Source organism: Xenopus laevis, chromosome 5L (genome assembly GCF_017654675.1).
Source record: "Xenopus laevis strain J_2021 chromosome 5L, Xenopus_laevis_v10.1, whole genome shotgun sequence".
Classification (NCBI taxonomy): Eukaryota; Metazoa; Chordata; class Amphibia; order Anura; family Pipidae; genus Xenopus; species Xenopus laevis.
This window is the reverse complement of record NC_054379.1, coordinates 124,414,816-124,431,645: the sequence shown is the minus strand read 5'-3', so window position 1 is coordinate 124,431,645 and position 16,830 is coordinate 124,414,816. Positions and strand designations below refer to the sequence as shown.

Here is a 16,830-nt window from a genome sequence, read left to right as displayed (position 1 = left end):
GATGCAAGACAGATCAGGCTAGGGAGGGTGACAAAATTATTTTACTGCCAGCAGGGATATTTCTGCCATCATGATTTGAGGTGATACCCTCCATTACAGAAGCAATTTTATTATATGAAAAATCAGAAATATGCAATTAAATGACACCTTGGACAGTAATATATTTAACTAAGCATTTACAGAAAACAGTGTGACTGTAAACCCTATTTATAAATAAAGAATATTTACCATTCAAATCGCACCACATGTATCAAATCTCTGGACCATGTCTATATATGCTGCTCATGGCCAAATTATAGTGACCCTCCCAAACCAGTGCCGATGAGACATTACTCCCAACCTTGTCCTACATATTAAACAGAAGTTATAAATTGACACAGACAAACATCAACATCCCTAGTAGCGATGTGTGGGTCAGGAAAAACTCAACCCACACCTGACCCTAACCCACAAAACCTTAACCTGCACTCCACCCTAACCTACAAAATGTTGCCATTGTAAGACCCCAGGGCCGCCATCAGAGGGACACAGGTGGTACAACTGTTCCGGGCCCAGACCTGAAGGGGGGCCTGGCAGCGCTGAACTTTTCGAAAGTGCCAGGCCCCCCTTGACAGCGCTGAAGCCGAGCCACCGTTCCAAAGTCCATAAATACAGAAGTTCCGAAAAGCTGAAGTCCCGAAGAAGCGAAAAGACCCAAAGCCACGAAATATAGCCGAAGCCTAAATGAAGTAAAGTTAAGAAAACAGCCGAAATTGAAGTCCTGAAGCGGCGAAAAGACAAAAGTCATGAAAACAGCCGAAATTGAAGTCCTGAAGCAGTGAAAAGACCCGAAGTCACGAAAAAAAGCCGAAATTGAAGTCCTGAAGTGGCGAAAAGACCCAAAGTAACGATAGGAGGCGAAGTTGAAGTACTGAAGCTACGAGTTCAATTCTGTTGAACACCAATGTGTGTTTTTTTTAGTTTTTTTAATCCCCTGGCCACTATCATTTTAATACTCTATAGGCCCTGCCACCAATGTTTTTAAAAAAAAATATTCTCTGGGGCCCCAATTTTGTTGTATGGGGCCCCATGATTTCTAATGGCAGCCCTGTAAGACCCACACCCAACACGTAACCTTGTTTGTTCACTCTCTATGCTAATTTTGTGCACACATCCGGTTCCAATACAGAGAATGTTCAGGAGCAGGGGAGGAGTGTACATTTCCAGTTTGACCTGCAACCAAATTTAAACCCAAACCTGCCCAACTGGCGGTCAACCCTCGGGCCACCATGGGTTTCAGGTCAACCCACACTAATCCCTAGGAACTGCCTCATGAAGCTTTTTCAATTCTTGAATGTATGACATTATTATACGTACACGTGAAAAATGAAATAATACTACAAAGTGTTGATATTTTTCTTTAATATACAATGTAACTTTAACAAACCTTAAAAAGGTTGTTTTCGTTCAATCAGTGATTATAAGAAAATAGAACATATCACTAATGATTTTTGTTTTTATAAAAATTTTCATTGGATATTTAAAGATTCTGTCAATAAACAACTTACAGTATTTGCCGTGTCTTGATTAATTCATAAAAGTTTAGAAAAACACAAACCAAAAAATTATAGTAAAATCACCTTTGGGGAACCAGATTCCAGTCAAAAGATGGATGGTAAGACACAGAATAAAAACTATACAATCCTAGGAATGCTGCTTAAAGGACCAGTAACAGCAACATTTTTTAAAAAAAATTCATTAGTATGCTACGAAAAAAAGACACCAACATATATTAAACTTTAGAGTCGCTAAGTCTTTCAGAAATAACTTACTGAAATTCCACTTGCGCTCCTCTTAAGAAAAGGCGGTCGACGATCCATCGTGCGGCACTCCATTTCTCCTCCCTGCCTTCCTTATAGGATATAGCCAGGGAGGAGAAATTGAGTGCCGCACGATGGATCGTCACCGTTTCTGAAGAGGAGTGCAAGCTGCGTTTCAGTTATTTCTTAATAAAGACTTAGCGATTTTAAAATTCAATATGTGTTGGCGTCTTTTTTTCGTAGAATACTAACAAGTTTATTTTAGAAAATGTTTGCTGTTACTGGTCCTTTAACAGAGGATTATGAAAATTTTCTTAAGTCATTTTTAAAAATGCAATTCATATGCTTCAAATACTATGTACCGTATCTGGTAGCAGTCAATATGACAGTACTCCAGGGCCCTGCTCATTACAGCAAATGGAATACAGATTTGGAATAAGTTCTGCCTCAACAGACTGAAATTTGTTTACGCATGCTCTGGTCTGGGAAGCCGTTCCTCCATGATCACATATACTTATATACAATTATAGAATCTCCCACTTAAAATTACAAGTACAGTTTAATGTATGTATACATTTCTGAAGGTGGCTTCCAGCATTCATTTGTCTGCATTCAAGTAAAACTAGGAACCTATCTGTAGCTCAGAGGAAGAAATAACCACTGGCATTGGTATACACACTGAGACGAAGTGTCGGATATATCCAACAGATTGTTCCCTTTCTGTAGAAAGCTACTGATTCCAGTATAGACTTACATAATGCCTGTATAGAAAAAAAGAATTAAGTAACTGGCGTGACTTAACATCCTGGCATTGCAGGATATTTATAAATGAGCCATACAGTAAATACACCGATAAAAAAAAAATATGGAATGTTTTAGGTTTGTCAGATCTTCTTTACTTTCTTTTTTGCTTCAGAGCAGTTTGCTGTATTGAGCATTATAAAACCAAAACAGGCCCTTCACACAATATTTAGATATGAGAATTAGCATTCATTAACCGACACCACTGAGCACCTTTTCCTTGCAGTTTTGACCCACATTAATAACAGACACATGATCAACTAGTATAATTTCCAGTGTTATTTCAGAAATAATTCCTCCTCCTGCATTTCCATGAAGACTGTCCTTCATCCTGGAGTTTCTTCAACCTTTGGCCAAAAAAGAACCACCAGCAAAACCCAATGACAACACATACAATTGATTCCACATAATATCCATCAACAAGGGTAACGCAAGAGCCGCCAGATTTCACGCAGAGCTGTCATACAAAAGAAACGTAAATAAACTTTTTGTTTGAATGTGAACATTTTAAATCACACACACAGACGCATAGAGTAAACAGCAATTTTCACAACACTGATGCAATTATTACTATTACGGTATCTATACCAGGGATGCACCGAATCCACTATTGTGGATTCGGTCGAACCCCCTGGAATCCTTAGCGAAAGATTCGGCAGAATACCAAACTCAAATCCTAATTTGTATATGCAAATTAGGGTGGAAAGGGGAAAACATTTTTACTTCCTTGTTTGGTGACAAAAAGTCACATGATTTGCATATGCAAAAGGATTTGGCCGAATCCGAATCCTGCTGAAAAAGGCAGAATCCAGAACCGAATCCTGGATTCGGTGCATCCCTAATCTATACTATTATCCCAGAATTACTATACAATAATAATTGGCACACAAGACCATACAAGGCCCACCACACAATGGAGGTGTTGGGGACAGGGATGCTACTTCAGCCCTGAGGTAGCAACCCTATCCACAAGCCCCATGGCATCATAGAAACCAGTACAGTCTGCAATAATTAACTGATAGTTAATTGCATGTCGGAATAGGCTGTTTGAGAACTTCATGCAAAGGTACTGCTTACATGGTGAAAAGAGAAACTGAATTATTATTTCTGATCTGGTTTACAACCAATACACATTGTTGGAGTGTTTTTTCCCGTTTATACATTTGAAGCTTTCCCAAAATTCAACAGGTTAGAAGTCAACCCCATTGTGCTTGACAACTTACTTCGGCAGCATCATGACCAATACAACTGTGTCCTTCTGCTCCAACACATTCCTTGCTTGTCAAGTGGTCCACCATCCCAAGGGCCATTGTAGCAGGCCAGTTTCCCCCCAAGTTAGACACTGTATTTAAAAGTGTCATGTATGTCCCACCAATGAGAGGGTCGCTGACTTTGGCGTTAAAAGCCATAATTGCCACAAACATGCTATATAAAGTAATCTGGAACATAATGAAAAGAGAAGAAAGTGTCCATTAGCATTCAGCCAAATAACTCCTGTTCTCAGAATGCAAAAAAGTTCAGCAACAGTGTACATAAGAAAGCACACATAGCAAGAAAGCATTTATTTTTCTATACATATTTTCTCTCTCTCTCCTAAACTATTTTTTTTAAAAATTTATTAAATTTGAATATTCCTGGAGTGCATATGTTTTTCAATGATCTTTTTGTATGGAAGCACGTACAGATAGCATCTGGGTAATTTTTGCAAAATATGAGGATATTATACGTTACCTTCGGCCTCGTGTTTTTATATGGTCATGAAACTCCTCGGTAACTTATAATATCCTTATGATTTACAAGAGGGGATACTTTATTCAAAAAAAAAAAAAATTATATATATATATATATATATATATATATATATATATATATATATATATATATATAAATAAATGTCCTAACTGGTGCACTCCACAGCGAAAAGTTAACTGCCTGGGTGCTGGTAAAGGTTACATATAATAAATAAAAAAAGACCGCACTCACAGGGCTTCTTGTGGAAAAAAAGCCTCAAAGGGCTGTGTATTTATTCCTCAATGTTTCGGCTAGCAAACTGTAGCTGTCCTCAGCTACAGTATATATATATATATATATATATATATATATATATATATATATATATATATATATATATATATATATATATATATATATATAGAGCTACCTCTCTTGCAATTCCAAATACAATGTATGAATTTTAAAAGAATAACTCTAGGTTGGGGGGGGGGAGAACAAATACCTGGTGTAAAGCATAGCTCAGCAGAATCACAAGATAATAATACAGAGGGAATCCAGTCTCATGGCTTACTCTTGGAGTCCACCAAACTAAAAAGGCAAATTCTAATCCCATCAATAACCTAGTAAAAGGAAAAAAAAAAAGATACTGACAGATAAATATTACAATAAATCCTAAACACTGACAAAATCACTACCACATTTCTGTTACCAGTAAAATATACTATAATGGGTTAAATTTTGTAATCACATAATAATGTTATAAAATGTAAAAAGCGGATTTAAACATTACTGGTGATGTTGCTCATATTACCCAATCAGATCTTGGCATTTGTTGAAATCTAATTGCGGATTGGTTGCTCTGGGCAACATCATCGGTAATGCGTTACTCCCCTTTTTACACAGCATGATAAATAGGCCCCTTACTGTAAATCTGAAAGGATGTTTATCAGGTAGTTTTCTGTCACGACCTAAGCAGCCACTTTCTATACTGGGCTTTACTCTGATATTGGTTTTGACTTTGTTTCAGCCAAGTAGAACCAAAAAGGAAAGCCTCTTTTCAGCTTTCAGATGGAGGTGACCCCAGCAACCAAAAACCTCTTTGGTGGCTACAATTGTATCGTTATTTTGTATTACTTATCTTTCTACTCAGACCCTTTCCTATCCATCCTCAAGCCTTTTTATTTTGGGCTCTCGTATAAGTAATTGTTTTTGTATGTAATTGTGTATGTTCAGCGTATACACCAATATTTTGTACAGCAATGTGTAATATGTTGGCACTTTACAAATTTGGGTTTGTAATAATACTAATATTGCACCCTAGGACCCAGATCACTGCTGAAATGCCTAACTGTAGAACCACAAAAACCATGGAAAATATATAATGAATATCAGTTGCAAATGTAACTGTCTACATCAGTTATTCTCAATTGTGATTGATCAAAGTTTATTTTAGAAGGAAAAAATTATCAAAATTATGCCACCGTAAACATATGTTTTAAGTTTTTTTCCCCCCGTGATTTTTATAACTGTTATTAAAAATCATCCACAGCTCACTTGAAAATTTCCAGTTTTAATATGGGCATAGTCATGGGCAAGGTACGAAATTTAGATGTAAAATAGTGTGCCATTGTGATATGCCTTAACCCAAAGTCTCTATAGAAGGTTGCATCTTTGCCCCACTAACAACGAACATACTATAGGGTGAGATATGTTATAAAGAAGAATGCACTTGGTGAAGGTGCACAATCTCTGTATTGCTCCGCAATAGTTTCATCATTTCATCAGTACGGAAAAATAATGGCTTATGTTGTCACAAGGGAAAAGTTCTTTAGTCCATTGCAGGAAGCATAAAAAGGCATCTGCCACACAAAAGGTAATAATTATACTGATCAAAATACAAGTATCACTTTTCTGGAATTTATCTTGGTTATACAGTAAAGTTTAAGAATACCCTCTAATTTAGCCAAAAGCCTTGCTTTTTTTCTCCACAATAGGGCATATTAAGACACAAAATAACTGAAACAAGCAATTATGTAAACACATAAATATGGACAATTCCCCGTTTAAAGGAGAATTCAACCCTCCTGCCTGCTCCCCACGGGCAAATGCCCCTAATTTTTTACTCACCCCTCTGTGCAGATTCTTCTATCTTTTTCGGAAGTTTCGGTGCATGCGCAGTTGGAGTAAATTTCCGGTCCCGAACCACTGCACATGCGCCGAAAGTCACGAAAAAGACAGAAGATGGCGCCCGTGAACTCAGAGGCCAGAATCTGCATGGAGGGGCATTTGCTGGGGGGGGAGGGCAGGTATGCTGGGGGGAGGAGGGACAACCCAGGGTACGGGAGAGGGTTTTTTTTTTATTACGGGTTATAAGACCCACAAGCTATTAGGTTTACCCTTTTATTCTTGGACGCAAAGAAAAAAGGTAAGGGGTATTATTATTATTATGGGGTATTATTACTATTGTTGTTTAAGTACAGCTTTTCCTGTGTATAACAAAAATATAGATACAGCTAAATTGTAGCCTTGTGTGCACTAACCTAAAAGGAATGGCTTTGAGGAAGATGTCCAGGGGTTTTGGGCCTGCAGTATACTTGCTGATTATCAAAGGTAGGAGGATTTGCAGGGGGACCATAGGCACTGCCAGAAGAGCCAAATGTTCTTTAGGAACTCCCCTTTCTATAAGTTTAAGGCCTGTGACTGCATCGGCTGCTGAAAATCCAATCTGTAAAAAAAAAAGACAAAAGAGATCATGGTGAAATAGAGCATATTGTCTCACCAGTATCTTGAACACACTGCTAAACAGTGATACGTGATCAACTAGTGGACAAGCAGCTCTTGGCATATGTGGCCAAACTGGTGGCATACAGACTTATTTACAAAAAAGAAAATAGACCAAAATGCTAAATACATGCACACAGCATTGAGTCTGCGTAGCTTATGGACCTGTTAAAAATTTAGCTACATACACCTGTTACAAACCGGGCTATGTAAACAGCCAAAATATGATATAGATTAACCTGTAGGGTGTGATTATGTTTCTCAGCAACAAAGAGGTGGCTGTATCATGTCCAGACTGAGAGAACGCACCTGCTGATGTTGATTGTTTTCCACACTCCGATTGGATATAATGTAAAAACGCATTAAGCAATAGACACAAACCTTTGCTGTTAAGAGCAAGACACAGAACTTGAGAACGGCCGGCATTCTCACTATGTTTAACAGGAGGCCATAGGCCTCTTTCACACTCTGAGTCTCTTCCTTGCTTGCTTTTTCATTCTTGTTCTCTTTTTTCAGCACCGCTACGAAGGTTGTAGTAACCAGAAATATTACTCCCCAGAAGAACAAGAAGTCTGAAAAGAGACATTATATACATGTGTTAGAGACAAAAAGTTAAATATCCCTGCAAAATATATACGAAATAAAAAAAAAAAAAGAATACAAGAAAATCCCTCCTTGGGCCTAGTTCACTGTTGCTTGGAGCAATACAAGATTTAAGAGCTGTACAACCATACTATCCCGCACAATATACAGCTATAGACTATACCTGTGCCGGGTTATTATTCTAACAACCTCCAATTCTGAAGTTTAAGAGTCTAAGGAATGTATAGAGGATAATATAATCTCGATGAACTGTTAATTATGAATTCCTCCTTGATTGATATTTTCAATGGTTTTTAGCACATAAAATACAGCTATTTATTGTTTCAACTGATAAGGTGTATAATGGTATGTGTGATGGCATGAATTTTTAATACTAATAAATTTGTTTTAGTTTAATTGCCATTTTTAGTGATTAAAGGTGGTTGAGGTGGTCCCCATCTGTTGGTATTTGGAATCGTTTAGAGCCACACTCAGACGTATTTTACTAAGACTATATATACATTATCACCATTAATATACATACAGATATATAGATAATAGCTACTGTCAATGGCAGAATACAAGATATATTATTTTCCTGAGCTTTCTCATATAAATTTGTTGTTGGTTTAGCAAACCCCTTTTTGTAGAGCTTGACAATACATGTACTTCATTGTTTTTATGATCCCTGGTTTTAAAAGTTAGTAATATATGGGGTTTTTTCAGTGCTGAAATCCCAGTTATCCCTCCATGATACTATACGATTGGTTCATTCTGATTAGCTCTTACTGAAATAGATTTAGCTTTGAATAGATATAAGGAAGTCTATAAAGCCCAACAGTTAACAATCCACCATATGCATCTTATCAATTGCTTATTTGTATATCACTGGGCATCACTGGCCAAACAAGCCGATCTCTCAGTGTATGGCCTTTACTGTGGAACAAAAGGCATATACAGGGATTAATGCTAATCATATTATAGTTTCCCACTCTTTTCATTTAAAATGAAGTTTAAAAGTATCTTGTTACAGTGCAAGTAAATAACCAGTTTTGTGGGTATGCCCAGTCAGACTCGTCTGTTTTCCTTAGAGCCACAATAATCCCAATAACCCTAACCTGCCATACTACAGGAGTCTCAGCTGAGTATGTTGTATCTTTCACGGACATTAAACATGGCTACATAAAAGCATATGCATCATTGCAAAAGTACCCATTCTTCATAGAACTAGTTTTTAAAAACACAATGGAGTGCCAAAACCCCTGGGGTTCGACCGGATTTGGTATATTCCTCCAAAAACAAGGATAGGACTACTGCTTTGTGCAAGTAGAATTAGACATAACCATTTGATACGTTCCTGTGAAAGCAAATAGTGATTATTATTACTTTAATGTTTTTTTTTTGTTTTTTTTTTAAACGCAAATGCTAACTTTATTTCCCTGGACGTACTTCAGCACTCACCGGGATATGCTCACCCCCATACCCCATCAGAAGGACCCACCCCAAAGCTTTAAAAACCACCCCACCCCCTCTATGGTGTCTTTTTTCTTCTGCTTTCCCTTGCACTAATGGAAGCAATATTTTTTACTTTTTATTCTTGGGAAAGCATTAGGCGATTGGAAATGGCACCTAGGGACTGGGTTTTTTTGATTCATGACATCTTTTCCCCTGCACATTACCTATATATCTTGGGATCTTTAGCATTGTTCAGCTGCAAAAGGTAAGACAAAGCTGTTACAGCAGGAGTGCCCATACTTTACTAATGCGGGGTCTACTTTTACGGAAGATGTCCCATTATATTCATAAAAGCATAGTTAGCATTATATTCCATGAAACATATTACTTAAATACGGATTAATGGGAAAATGTATATTGATATATTTAACAGACAACTATTTTTTATGTAACCTTAACATAATTATCTGAATGAAAAGCATGAAACAGGAAGGTAATTAAGACAAACTGTTTGTGGACAGTGTCTTGAGATCTACTGATCACCAGCTAAAGGTCTACTAGTAGATCCCAATCTACCTTTTGGGCACCCCTGTGTTACAGAATGCTTGATCTCATGTGCCTTCCTGGCTGTCTTGATGGCATCCAGCGGCAATTACTTGTCCCCCCCCATCAGTGTGCCCTCCTGGCCTGCCCAAAAAGTGTCCAGTGGCAATGGTGCATGGCCTTGCACTCTTTGTATTTTGGCAGATGGGCGAGGGAGGTGGAAGGTTACTGTCATTGTAAATAAAACAATACTATGCTGTGTGTTCTCAGTAAAATACTCATCAGTGGATTAATTTTGGAGCCCTGTATTATTAATGATTAAGTTGCAAATATCTGGGGCCCAGAAATTATTTTTATTTCTTTAGCAGAGTCCGGTAACAATTAGGTTGTAAGCATAGCAAAAGCTTCAGCTGATTGTAGGTTTGCTGTTATGGGCAATATGCATGTTCGTAAACTGCAGCCCAGAGTGCTTACTACTAGTAATGAGCGAAACGCATTGAAGTCAATGGGCGTTTTTTCTTAAGGTGACTTTTTTGTCCTGGAGCATTAAAGTCAATGGGCATTTTTTCTTATGGCGACTTTTTTTTGTCCTAATGCATTAAAGTCAATGGGCGTTTCTTCTCGGTGAAATTTCCCGTGGCAAATTTTTGCGAAAACATTCACACATAGGGAAATTCGGAATTTCGCTGCATATCCATGGCTGACGAATAAATTTGTTCATCACTATTTATCAGAAATTACGATCTTCAGAAATTCTAAATGTAGAATTAGCATGGCCAATACTGCAGCACAAATAGCTGTTCATTGTGTCCTGTCGTTTGTCTGCTCTATAAGTTACCAGTTCAGGTTTTTGTAGACCCTTGCAATATTACTAAAGCCAGGCATTATGGATGTGTTAAAGGAGAAGGAAACCCCCTGGGCGCAAAACCCCTCCCCCCTCCTGGCCTACCTGTCCCCCCAGGCAAATGCCCCTAACTTGTTACTCACCCCTCTGTGCAGGTCCTGTCCACGGAGTTCACAGGCGCCATATTCTCATCTACTGCGCATGCGCCGAATGTCACGAAACTTTGTGACATTGGCGCATGCGCAGTAGATCCGTACCTGTAAATGCTCCTACTGCGGATGCGCCAGAAGACGCCGGTCAAAGCAGGAAGAAGACCGCGTGGGAGAAGATGGCGCCTGTGAAATCCGTGGACAGGACCTGCGCAGAGGGGTGAGTAACAAGTTAGGGGCATTTGGCCGGGGGGACAGGTAGGCAACACAGGGGAGGGGGAGGGGTTTTGCGCCCAGGGGGTTTCCTTCTCCTTTAAGCTGTAGCACAGCTGCAGGTTTCTTTGTACCCTGGGGTATGCTGGATATATCATCCAAATGTGTTAGAGTGATGCTGCAGTTGAACTATAGTGTCACTGGGCCTGTAGAAATTATTGGGCCCTGGTATAACCAAGGTTTATAATAGGCTGCCAAACTATTATTCTTCTGAGTTTTGCAGAGATTCTAAAGTCTAGCAGTATGCCAATCTGAATATGGTTTTCTGTGACCTGCAGAGAGCCACTATTCTAGTGGCATACACGCTTGATATGGAGTACATCGAGGAAAGGTAAATCACGGTAAGTATGATACCATTTTTTTTTTTTAGAATGATGAGAATTACCCTTTAAAGCATGTTTTCACAAATTGCTCCCTGTACCAAAGTATGGGCACTTAAAGCTCCTCTTTACATGATACTCTCCTCTTAACAGCTCACACTCCCTGTACAAAGGCATGGCTTTTGAAAGCTCTACTTAACATTTTTTTTATCACTATGTTGAGGCATGGGTGATAAAATTTCTTCTTAATAGCCTGCTGTCCTGTCAAAGTGGCTAAACAAAGCTATGTTATATAGATGCCTGTAACAGAGTGTTAATTTAATGTTTACCTGGAAGAGTAACCAATCCTTTGGGCTGTGGAGTAATCCTTAAGTACTTGTTGCAAAAGTCTGCTGATTCCAGTGCAAGGAAGAGAACATTTCCCATGAAGTATCCAGCTGTCTGTCCTACAGAATTGCATGTTGAAGCATACCCCACGTTCTCTTTGGAAAGCATGGTCAGAGCCCAGCCATCCACTGCAATGTCCTGAGTGGCAGCCAAGAATTCAAATAAAAAGAAAGTAGCTGTTAAAGCAAACATATCCGGGCCATGTTCTCCACCGAGGAGATTGTCTACTGTGGCTGCTAAGTACATCATAAACAATCCCAAAATATACTGTGTAGGAACCAGCCAGGATTTCCTGCGGCCGAATTTCTTAATGTACAGGGAGTCCACCAATGGTGCCCAGAACAGCTTGAGGCTAAATGGCCAGAAGACAAAGCTGAAGATTGCTTGGTCTGTGTAGCTAACATTTTTACTTTGGAGTATTAAAGGAATACTTGCAGCAAGTCCCAGGGGAATTCCTTGCAAAACATATAGAAAAAGCAAAAAAAGAATATTCCCTAGCTCTGCTTTATAATTGGCAGATTTTTGGGGAGCAGACAGTTCACAGTCCTGTAGCAAAGCCTCTCTGCCATCTTCATCCATATCTTCTTGACCACTGTATTCAACATTGTTCAAGTCAGAATACAGGTTGTTTTGACGACGCTGTCTGCTCTCTTTATAAGTTAGTGACGGTGACATATCACTTACTCTCTTGACTTCGAAGCTGAGGAAATATTAACTCTATTGGGGGGGGAAGAAAATAACCTTCATCAGCATAAACATTTACCTTTAGAAGAAAACTGTTTCAGTGTCTGTATATGGAGAGGCATTTAGAATAAAGGAGGTAGTTTTTACCTGTTTAGTCATTCTTTGAAGCACAGAAAATATGCTGAGGGAATAAGAGGAGTACATGAAAATTAGAAAAGAAAAAGAGACTTTGAATACATGCAGAAAGCAGAGACAAAATAGGCAGAAATGGGTGCTAGATATAGAAAAGCAGCTGACATACAGGCATTTATGAATGATCAAATCGTGTGAAAAAAAACAGACATTATACAGGCTTGGCATACACTGGTACAAGAAAATGAACCAACCTCAAGCATGCCATATACAGGTAGATTTGGACAATGCTATAGGAAAACTTCTATAGGGCCAATGTATCTTTATGAATACTTCAAATCTGATCAGACCATACAGAGTTGATTGTTCTAAGAATGAGACCCTCTGCTTGTAATTGTGTGATGGGCAGCATTTGTGATTCAAGGGCTCATGTGTATACAGCCTCGGACTCCTCCAAGAAATAACACACCCATATCACCGAATATGTGATTATGGCTGACTCAGTAACCCCAATCCTATCTGCAGAATTACCCTAAACAAAAATTAAGCTTTCCCTTTGTTATAAATAACTTGAAATGGAATTATGCTGGTACTGGTCAGTCCTGTATGGCTTGGATGTTGCTAGTCATCCACTGATCTCATGTACAGTACACCTGCTATACCGGATTCACCAGTATTTGATTGGAGGGGTCTCATTCACAGGCACAGCTCACAGGGAGAAAAACAGAAGTTCTGAAGAATATGAATATGTAGGATTTATAAATTCATGGACATGCATCATATGTAAAGGTGTTGTTCACCTTCCAACTCTTTTTGCAGTTAAGTTGTTTTCAGATAGTTCACCAGAAATAAAGTTTTTTTTTTTCCAATTACTTTCTATTGTTTATTTGTGATTGTTTCTCTAATATTGAAAATGTATGTCTTTCTAAAGCAGCTGTAGAAGGGGAGGTTGCGGACGGGGTCAACGGCATACATTTCTTGTCTTTGTCCCTGCTGAGCAGAATCCAGAAGTTGCAGTAAAGGCATCTGTTAGAATTGATACAATAGTTGCTAATATTCTACAGATACTACTGAGAAATGTATAAATGAATGTAGCAAATTGTAACAATTCAGAATCTGCACCTGGAGCACTGAGCTGCCAGACTGAAACAAAAAAACAAACTTAAATTTTGCAAAAACAGTAAAAATAAATAAACAGAAAGCAATTGGAAAGAAGAATTTATTTCTGGTGAAGAATCTGAAAACAACTGAACTTAAAAAAAGTGTTTGGAAGGTTAACAACTCCTTTAAAGAATGCATTTTAGTGTAAATGTCTTTTTATGTTATCCCTCCAGCACAAGCTACAAAAACGGTTATCCATTCTTCAATTTGACATGAAACATGCAGATTTATAAGGTGTGGGCCTATAGAATGGATTTGGCACTGAGCTGAGAAGTCAGTTTCCTGCAGACTGACAGGACAGGAACAGGCCTGGACTGGGAGTCAAAATAGGCCCTGCCATTCCAAGTACACAGAGGCCCAAACAGCCCCCAACCAGCCCACTCTATAGTAACTTTCTATGGAACCATACAGAAGCCCCTCTGGCATTTGCCAGAACCCACAGATTGCAGGCCGGCCCTGGACAGGAATGATGTGGTCCAGGTATGGACTGAGATTCAAAATAGGCCCTGGCATTTCAGCTACACAGAGGCACAAACAGCCCACTAAATAGTGCCTGTCTATGGCAATTTACAGCAGCCCCTCTGGCATTTGCCAGAAGCCACAGATTGCCAGTCCGGGCCTAATGTGGTCACTGTTGTTAAAGTTCAGAGTAGATCCTCACCATGGGAAGTCATTTGCTGCAGATGAGCAACCTAAATATACTATCTCGTTTATTGGTGCACCTCAGAGGCAGCCTATAGGCCAGACTGACAATGTTTAGGGAAACATTTAGGCTTTGCGCCTTCCCTCTGATCTATTTCTCCATTTTAAAAGACTGGCATCTTAACAGCTAGAGGGCAATACTAGGTGATCCCCAGAGAGGCAACAGTTGAGAGCCAATAGGCAAACCCCAGGGGAGCACCAAGGCCCCTCATACTCACAGCAAAGGCTGCTCAGTTTGCTGCTGTGCAGTAGTTCAAAGCCGCGGCTTCCAGGATAGCAGCAGCAGTCAGCAGGCATTCATCCACCAAGCGCTAGAACGCGACGGGTCCCAGGTGGGAGAGCTAAAAGCCAGAGCAGGATAAAGTGGGTCAACCTGAAGACTTCCACGGAGACAGCGCAGGCGAAACAACCCCAGTCATTACTGTCCTACCTCTCACTGACAACTCAGCATTCCCATCGTTTGCCGGTCAGCTTAGAAAAGCAGTGCACCGCTAACAGGGCTCTGTGTGCAACTCACTTCCACTGGGCTCCGAACTGCTCTCTGAACCGCGCACGAAACAGGAACTGTTAAGCAGGTGCAGAGTTCGTAGGGGAATGATCTATTCGCGCACATGGAACGCATAACTGTCCAATCCAGAGCGAGCCTTGCACCCACCAACTAGCTAACCCGAGGCAGCCATCTTTTTAGAGGGCAGCTTAGTTCATATATACATTATAGTAATCCAACGTGTAACATGTGGTCCTTACACCCAGAGGGGCAGCTCTGCAGCGTCACAAGTCCATCACTTTATGTGAGAAGAGCTGGAGACGCAAAGTAGCAAGGGCACAACACATTAGAATTTAGAAACCTCTCACACAGGTGAAGTGATAAATTCACAAGAGAACGAAACTGGGAATATATTTTGTCAACACACATCAGAATACCGCAACACCTTTGTTATCAGCAAGATTAAAACATTGTGCTGAAATGTTTATAATCATTTTTAAAACGCGTGGTCCCTGACGCAATATGGCGGCGCCCGCCTCAACTCTCGGTCCCACAATTATTGCGCCAGGGCACCCCCTGGTGGTCGGACAGGAGGGGCGGGGAAACTGCGGCTCAAACAGTCAGCACGGCTCTCCTCCTCCTCCTCAGCGCCTCAAGCTGAGTTCACCCTGTACTAACAGCCTTCTCTTCGCCACTCTGCCGCCTACACCGCGGCCACCCATGGATCTGTGCAATGGAGACTCCAAGGTCAGTGGTGGCGTAGCGCTTTACACGAATAATCGATTCAGCCGGAGCGGGGTAAACCAACCTGAAGGAAGAGGGGGGGGGGAAGATTTGCAAAGTCCCTGTGCGAGGCCTTGCCCTGCTGTGTCTTTATAAAGCATATATTCAGGCTGAGGCGCCCCTCTATCCTCTTGTACATGTGCTAGGGCTGCTGGGAGTTGCAAACTAATGAAGCCGAGGGACAACATTTCCTTGGCACAGGCAGTGCTTAGTTGCCGGGAAATATGTACGCTAAGCTTCACCTTCCCATTGCAGTGTGGGTAATACGGGATGCCCACCAGGTGCTCTTCAGTGGCACAGCGGATTCTCTGAGAAACCGTATTGGAGGCGTCCAACCTGCGGCCTTCCCTCCAGATGTTGTACGACTAGCGGCAGCAGCGACACATTGCTTCTCGGCTGGATGCTGCGACCCATGCGTCTAATGCACAGAGTGCCAATGTGTGACTTGACAAGCCCATTCACATGCCATTGCACCGCCGGCCTCTAACTCTGTGCTAATCACTGGGCTTTGTGTAGCGAACACGTGTATGTATGTATGTATGTGTGTGTGTGTGTGTGTGTTCCGGGTAATGGGGAGAGGAAGTCGCACTTAGCCTGTTACCCACGTGTTTGCCACCTGTGGCTGCCGGGGTCTAGGAGGGTGACAGTCAGCATTGGCATTTGCCCAGGAACCAAAGAACAGTCAGATGATAATAAGCCTCGTCATTGCTTTTCTACACTATGCACAATAATTTGGTATTGTATTTTTCTCATAGAATATACATTGTTTCTATCAGTCCCTGCCCCAATGAAGCTCACAGTCTAAGGTCCCCAAAACACACACACACACACAAACACATATACACAAATACACACACACACAAATCAGGTGCCAGTTATCCTGTCTGTATGGTTTTGGGGTGATGAAGGAAACTACACAGGCATGTGGTTGAGAAACAACTTCCCTCAGACTAAACCATCCATCTGCGTTATATCTGCCTCCTCCAGTTAACATTATAGGAGAAGGAAAGTCATCTTGCACTTGGGGGTGCTAAATGTTAGGCACCCCAAGTGATTGTATTGACTTACCTGAAACCCTGGGCCAGTGCTCCTATCGGCAGAAAACTGCACCAGCAGTTATACCAGTTATACATACTGGTTATACCAGTAAACACCACTGAGCGATCCTCTTCCGGCTTCTTCTTTCTTTAAATTTCCCAGGGCAGACACATGC

At 40.5% G+C, this 16,830-nt stretch overlaps 2 protein-coding genes across 7 annotated transcripts in view; one reads left to right on the top strand and one right to left on the bottom strand.

Annotated features, from left to right (window-relative positions):
• Window positions 1-1,386: 1,386 nt before the first annotated feature.
• On the bottom strand, window positions 1,387-16,098 carry slc33a1.L (solute carrier family 33 (acetyl-CoA transporter), member 1 L homeolog). Of its 6 annotated transcripts, XM_018261809.2 has the most exons (9): window positions 14,778-15,207; window positions 14,566-14,688; window positions 12,500-12,533; window positions 11,611-12,385; window positions 7,497-7,687; window positions 6,875-7,059; window positions 4,837-4,954; window positions 3,824-4,039; window positions 2,673-3,057 (listed from the first exon to the last, which is right to left on the bottom strand). In XM_018261809.2, the coding sequence occupies exons 4-9, from the start codon at window positions 12,341-12,343 to the stop codon at window positions 2,884-2,886; spliced, it is 1,617 nt and encodes a 538-aa protein (XP_018117298.1). In that variant the 5' UTR covers window positions 12,344-12,385; window positions 12,500-12,533; window positions 14,566-14,688; window positions 14,778-15,207; the 3' UTR covers window positions 2,673-2,883.
• Window positions 15,342-16,830, top strand: part of gmps.L (guanine monophosphate synthase L homeolog) — a 16,901-nt gene continuing 15,412 nt past the window's right edge. The window contains exon 1 of the mRNA XM_018263768.2: window positions 15,342-15,581. Within this exon, the coding sequence (XP_018119257.1) occupies window positions 15,357-15,581 (225 nt within the window). The 5' untranslated portion in view covers window positions 15,342-15,356. The remainder of the gene's footprint in view (window positions 15,582-16,830) is intronic.

Excerpts from the sequence above, each read along its gene's own strand:
- slc33a1.L (XM_018261808.2), bottom strand. The coding sequence starts at position 12,343 with ATGTCACCGTCACTAACTTATAAAGAGAGCAGACAGCGTCGTCAAAAC. Across the intron at positions 4,955-6,874 it reads CTCAAAGCCATTCCTTTTAG|GTTATTGATGGGATTAGAAT; the intron begins GTTAGTGCACAC and ends TCCTTTTACTAG. Across the intron at positions 3,058-3,823 it reads TTGGTCATGATGCTGCCGAA|CTCTGCGTGAAATCTGGCGG; the intron begins GTAAGTTGTCAA and ends TTTGTATGACAG.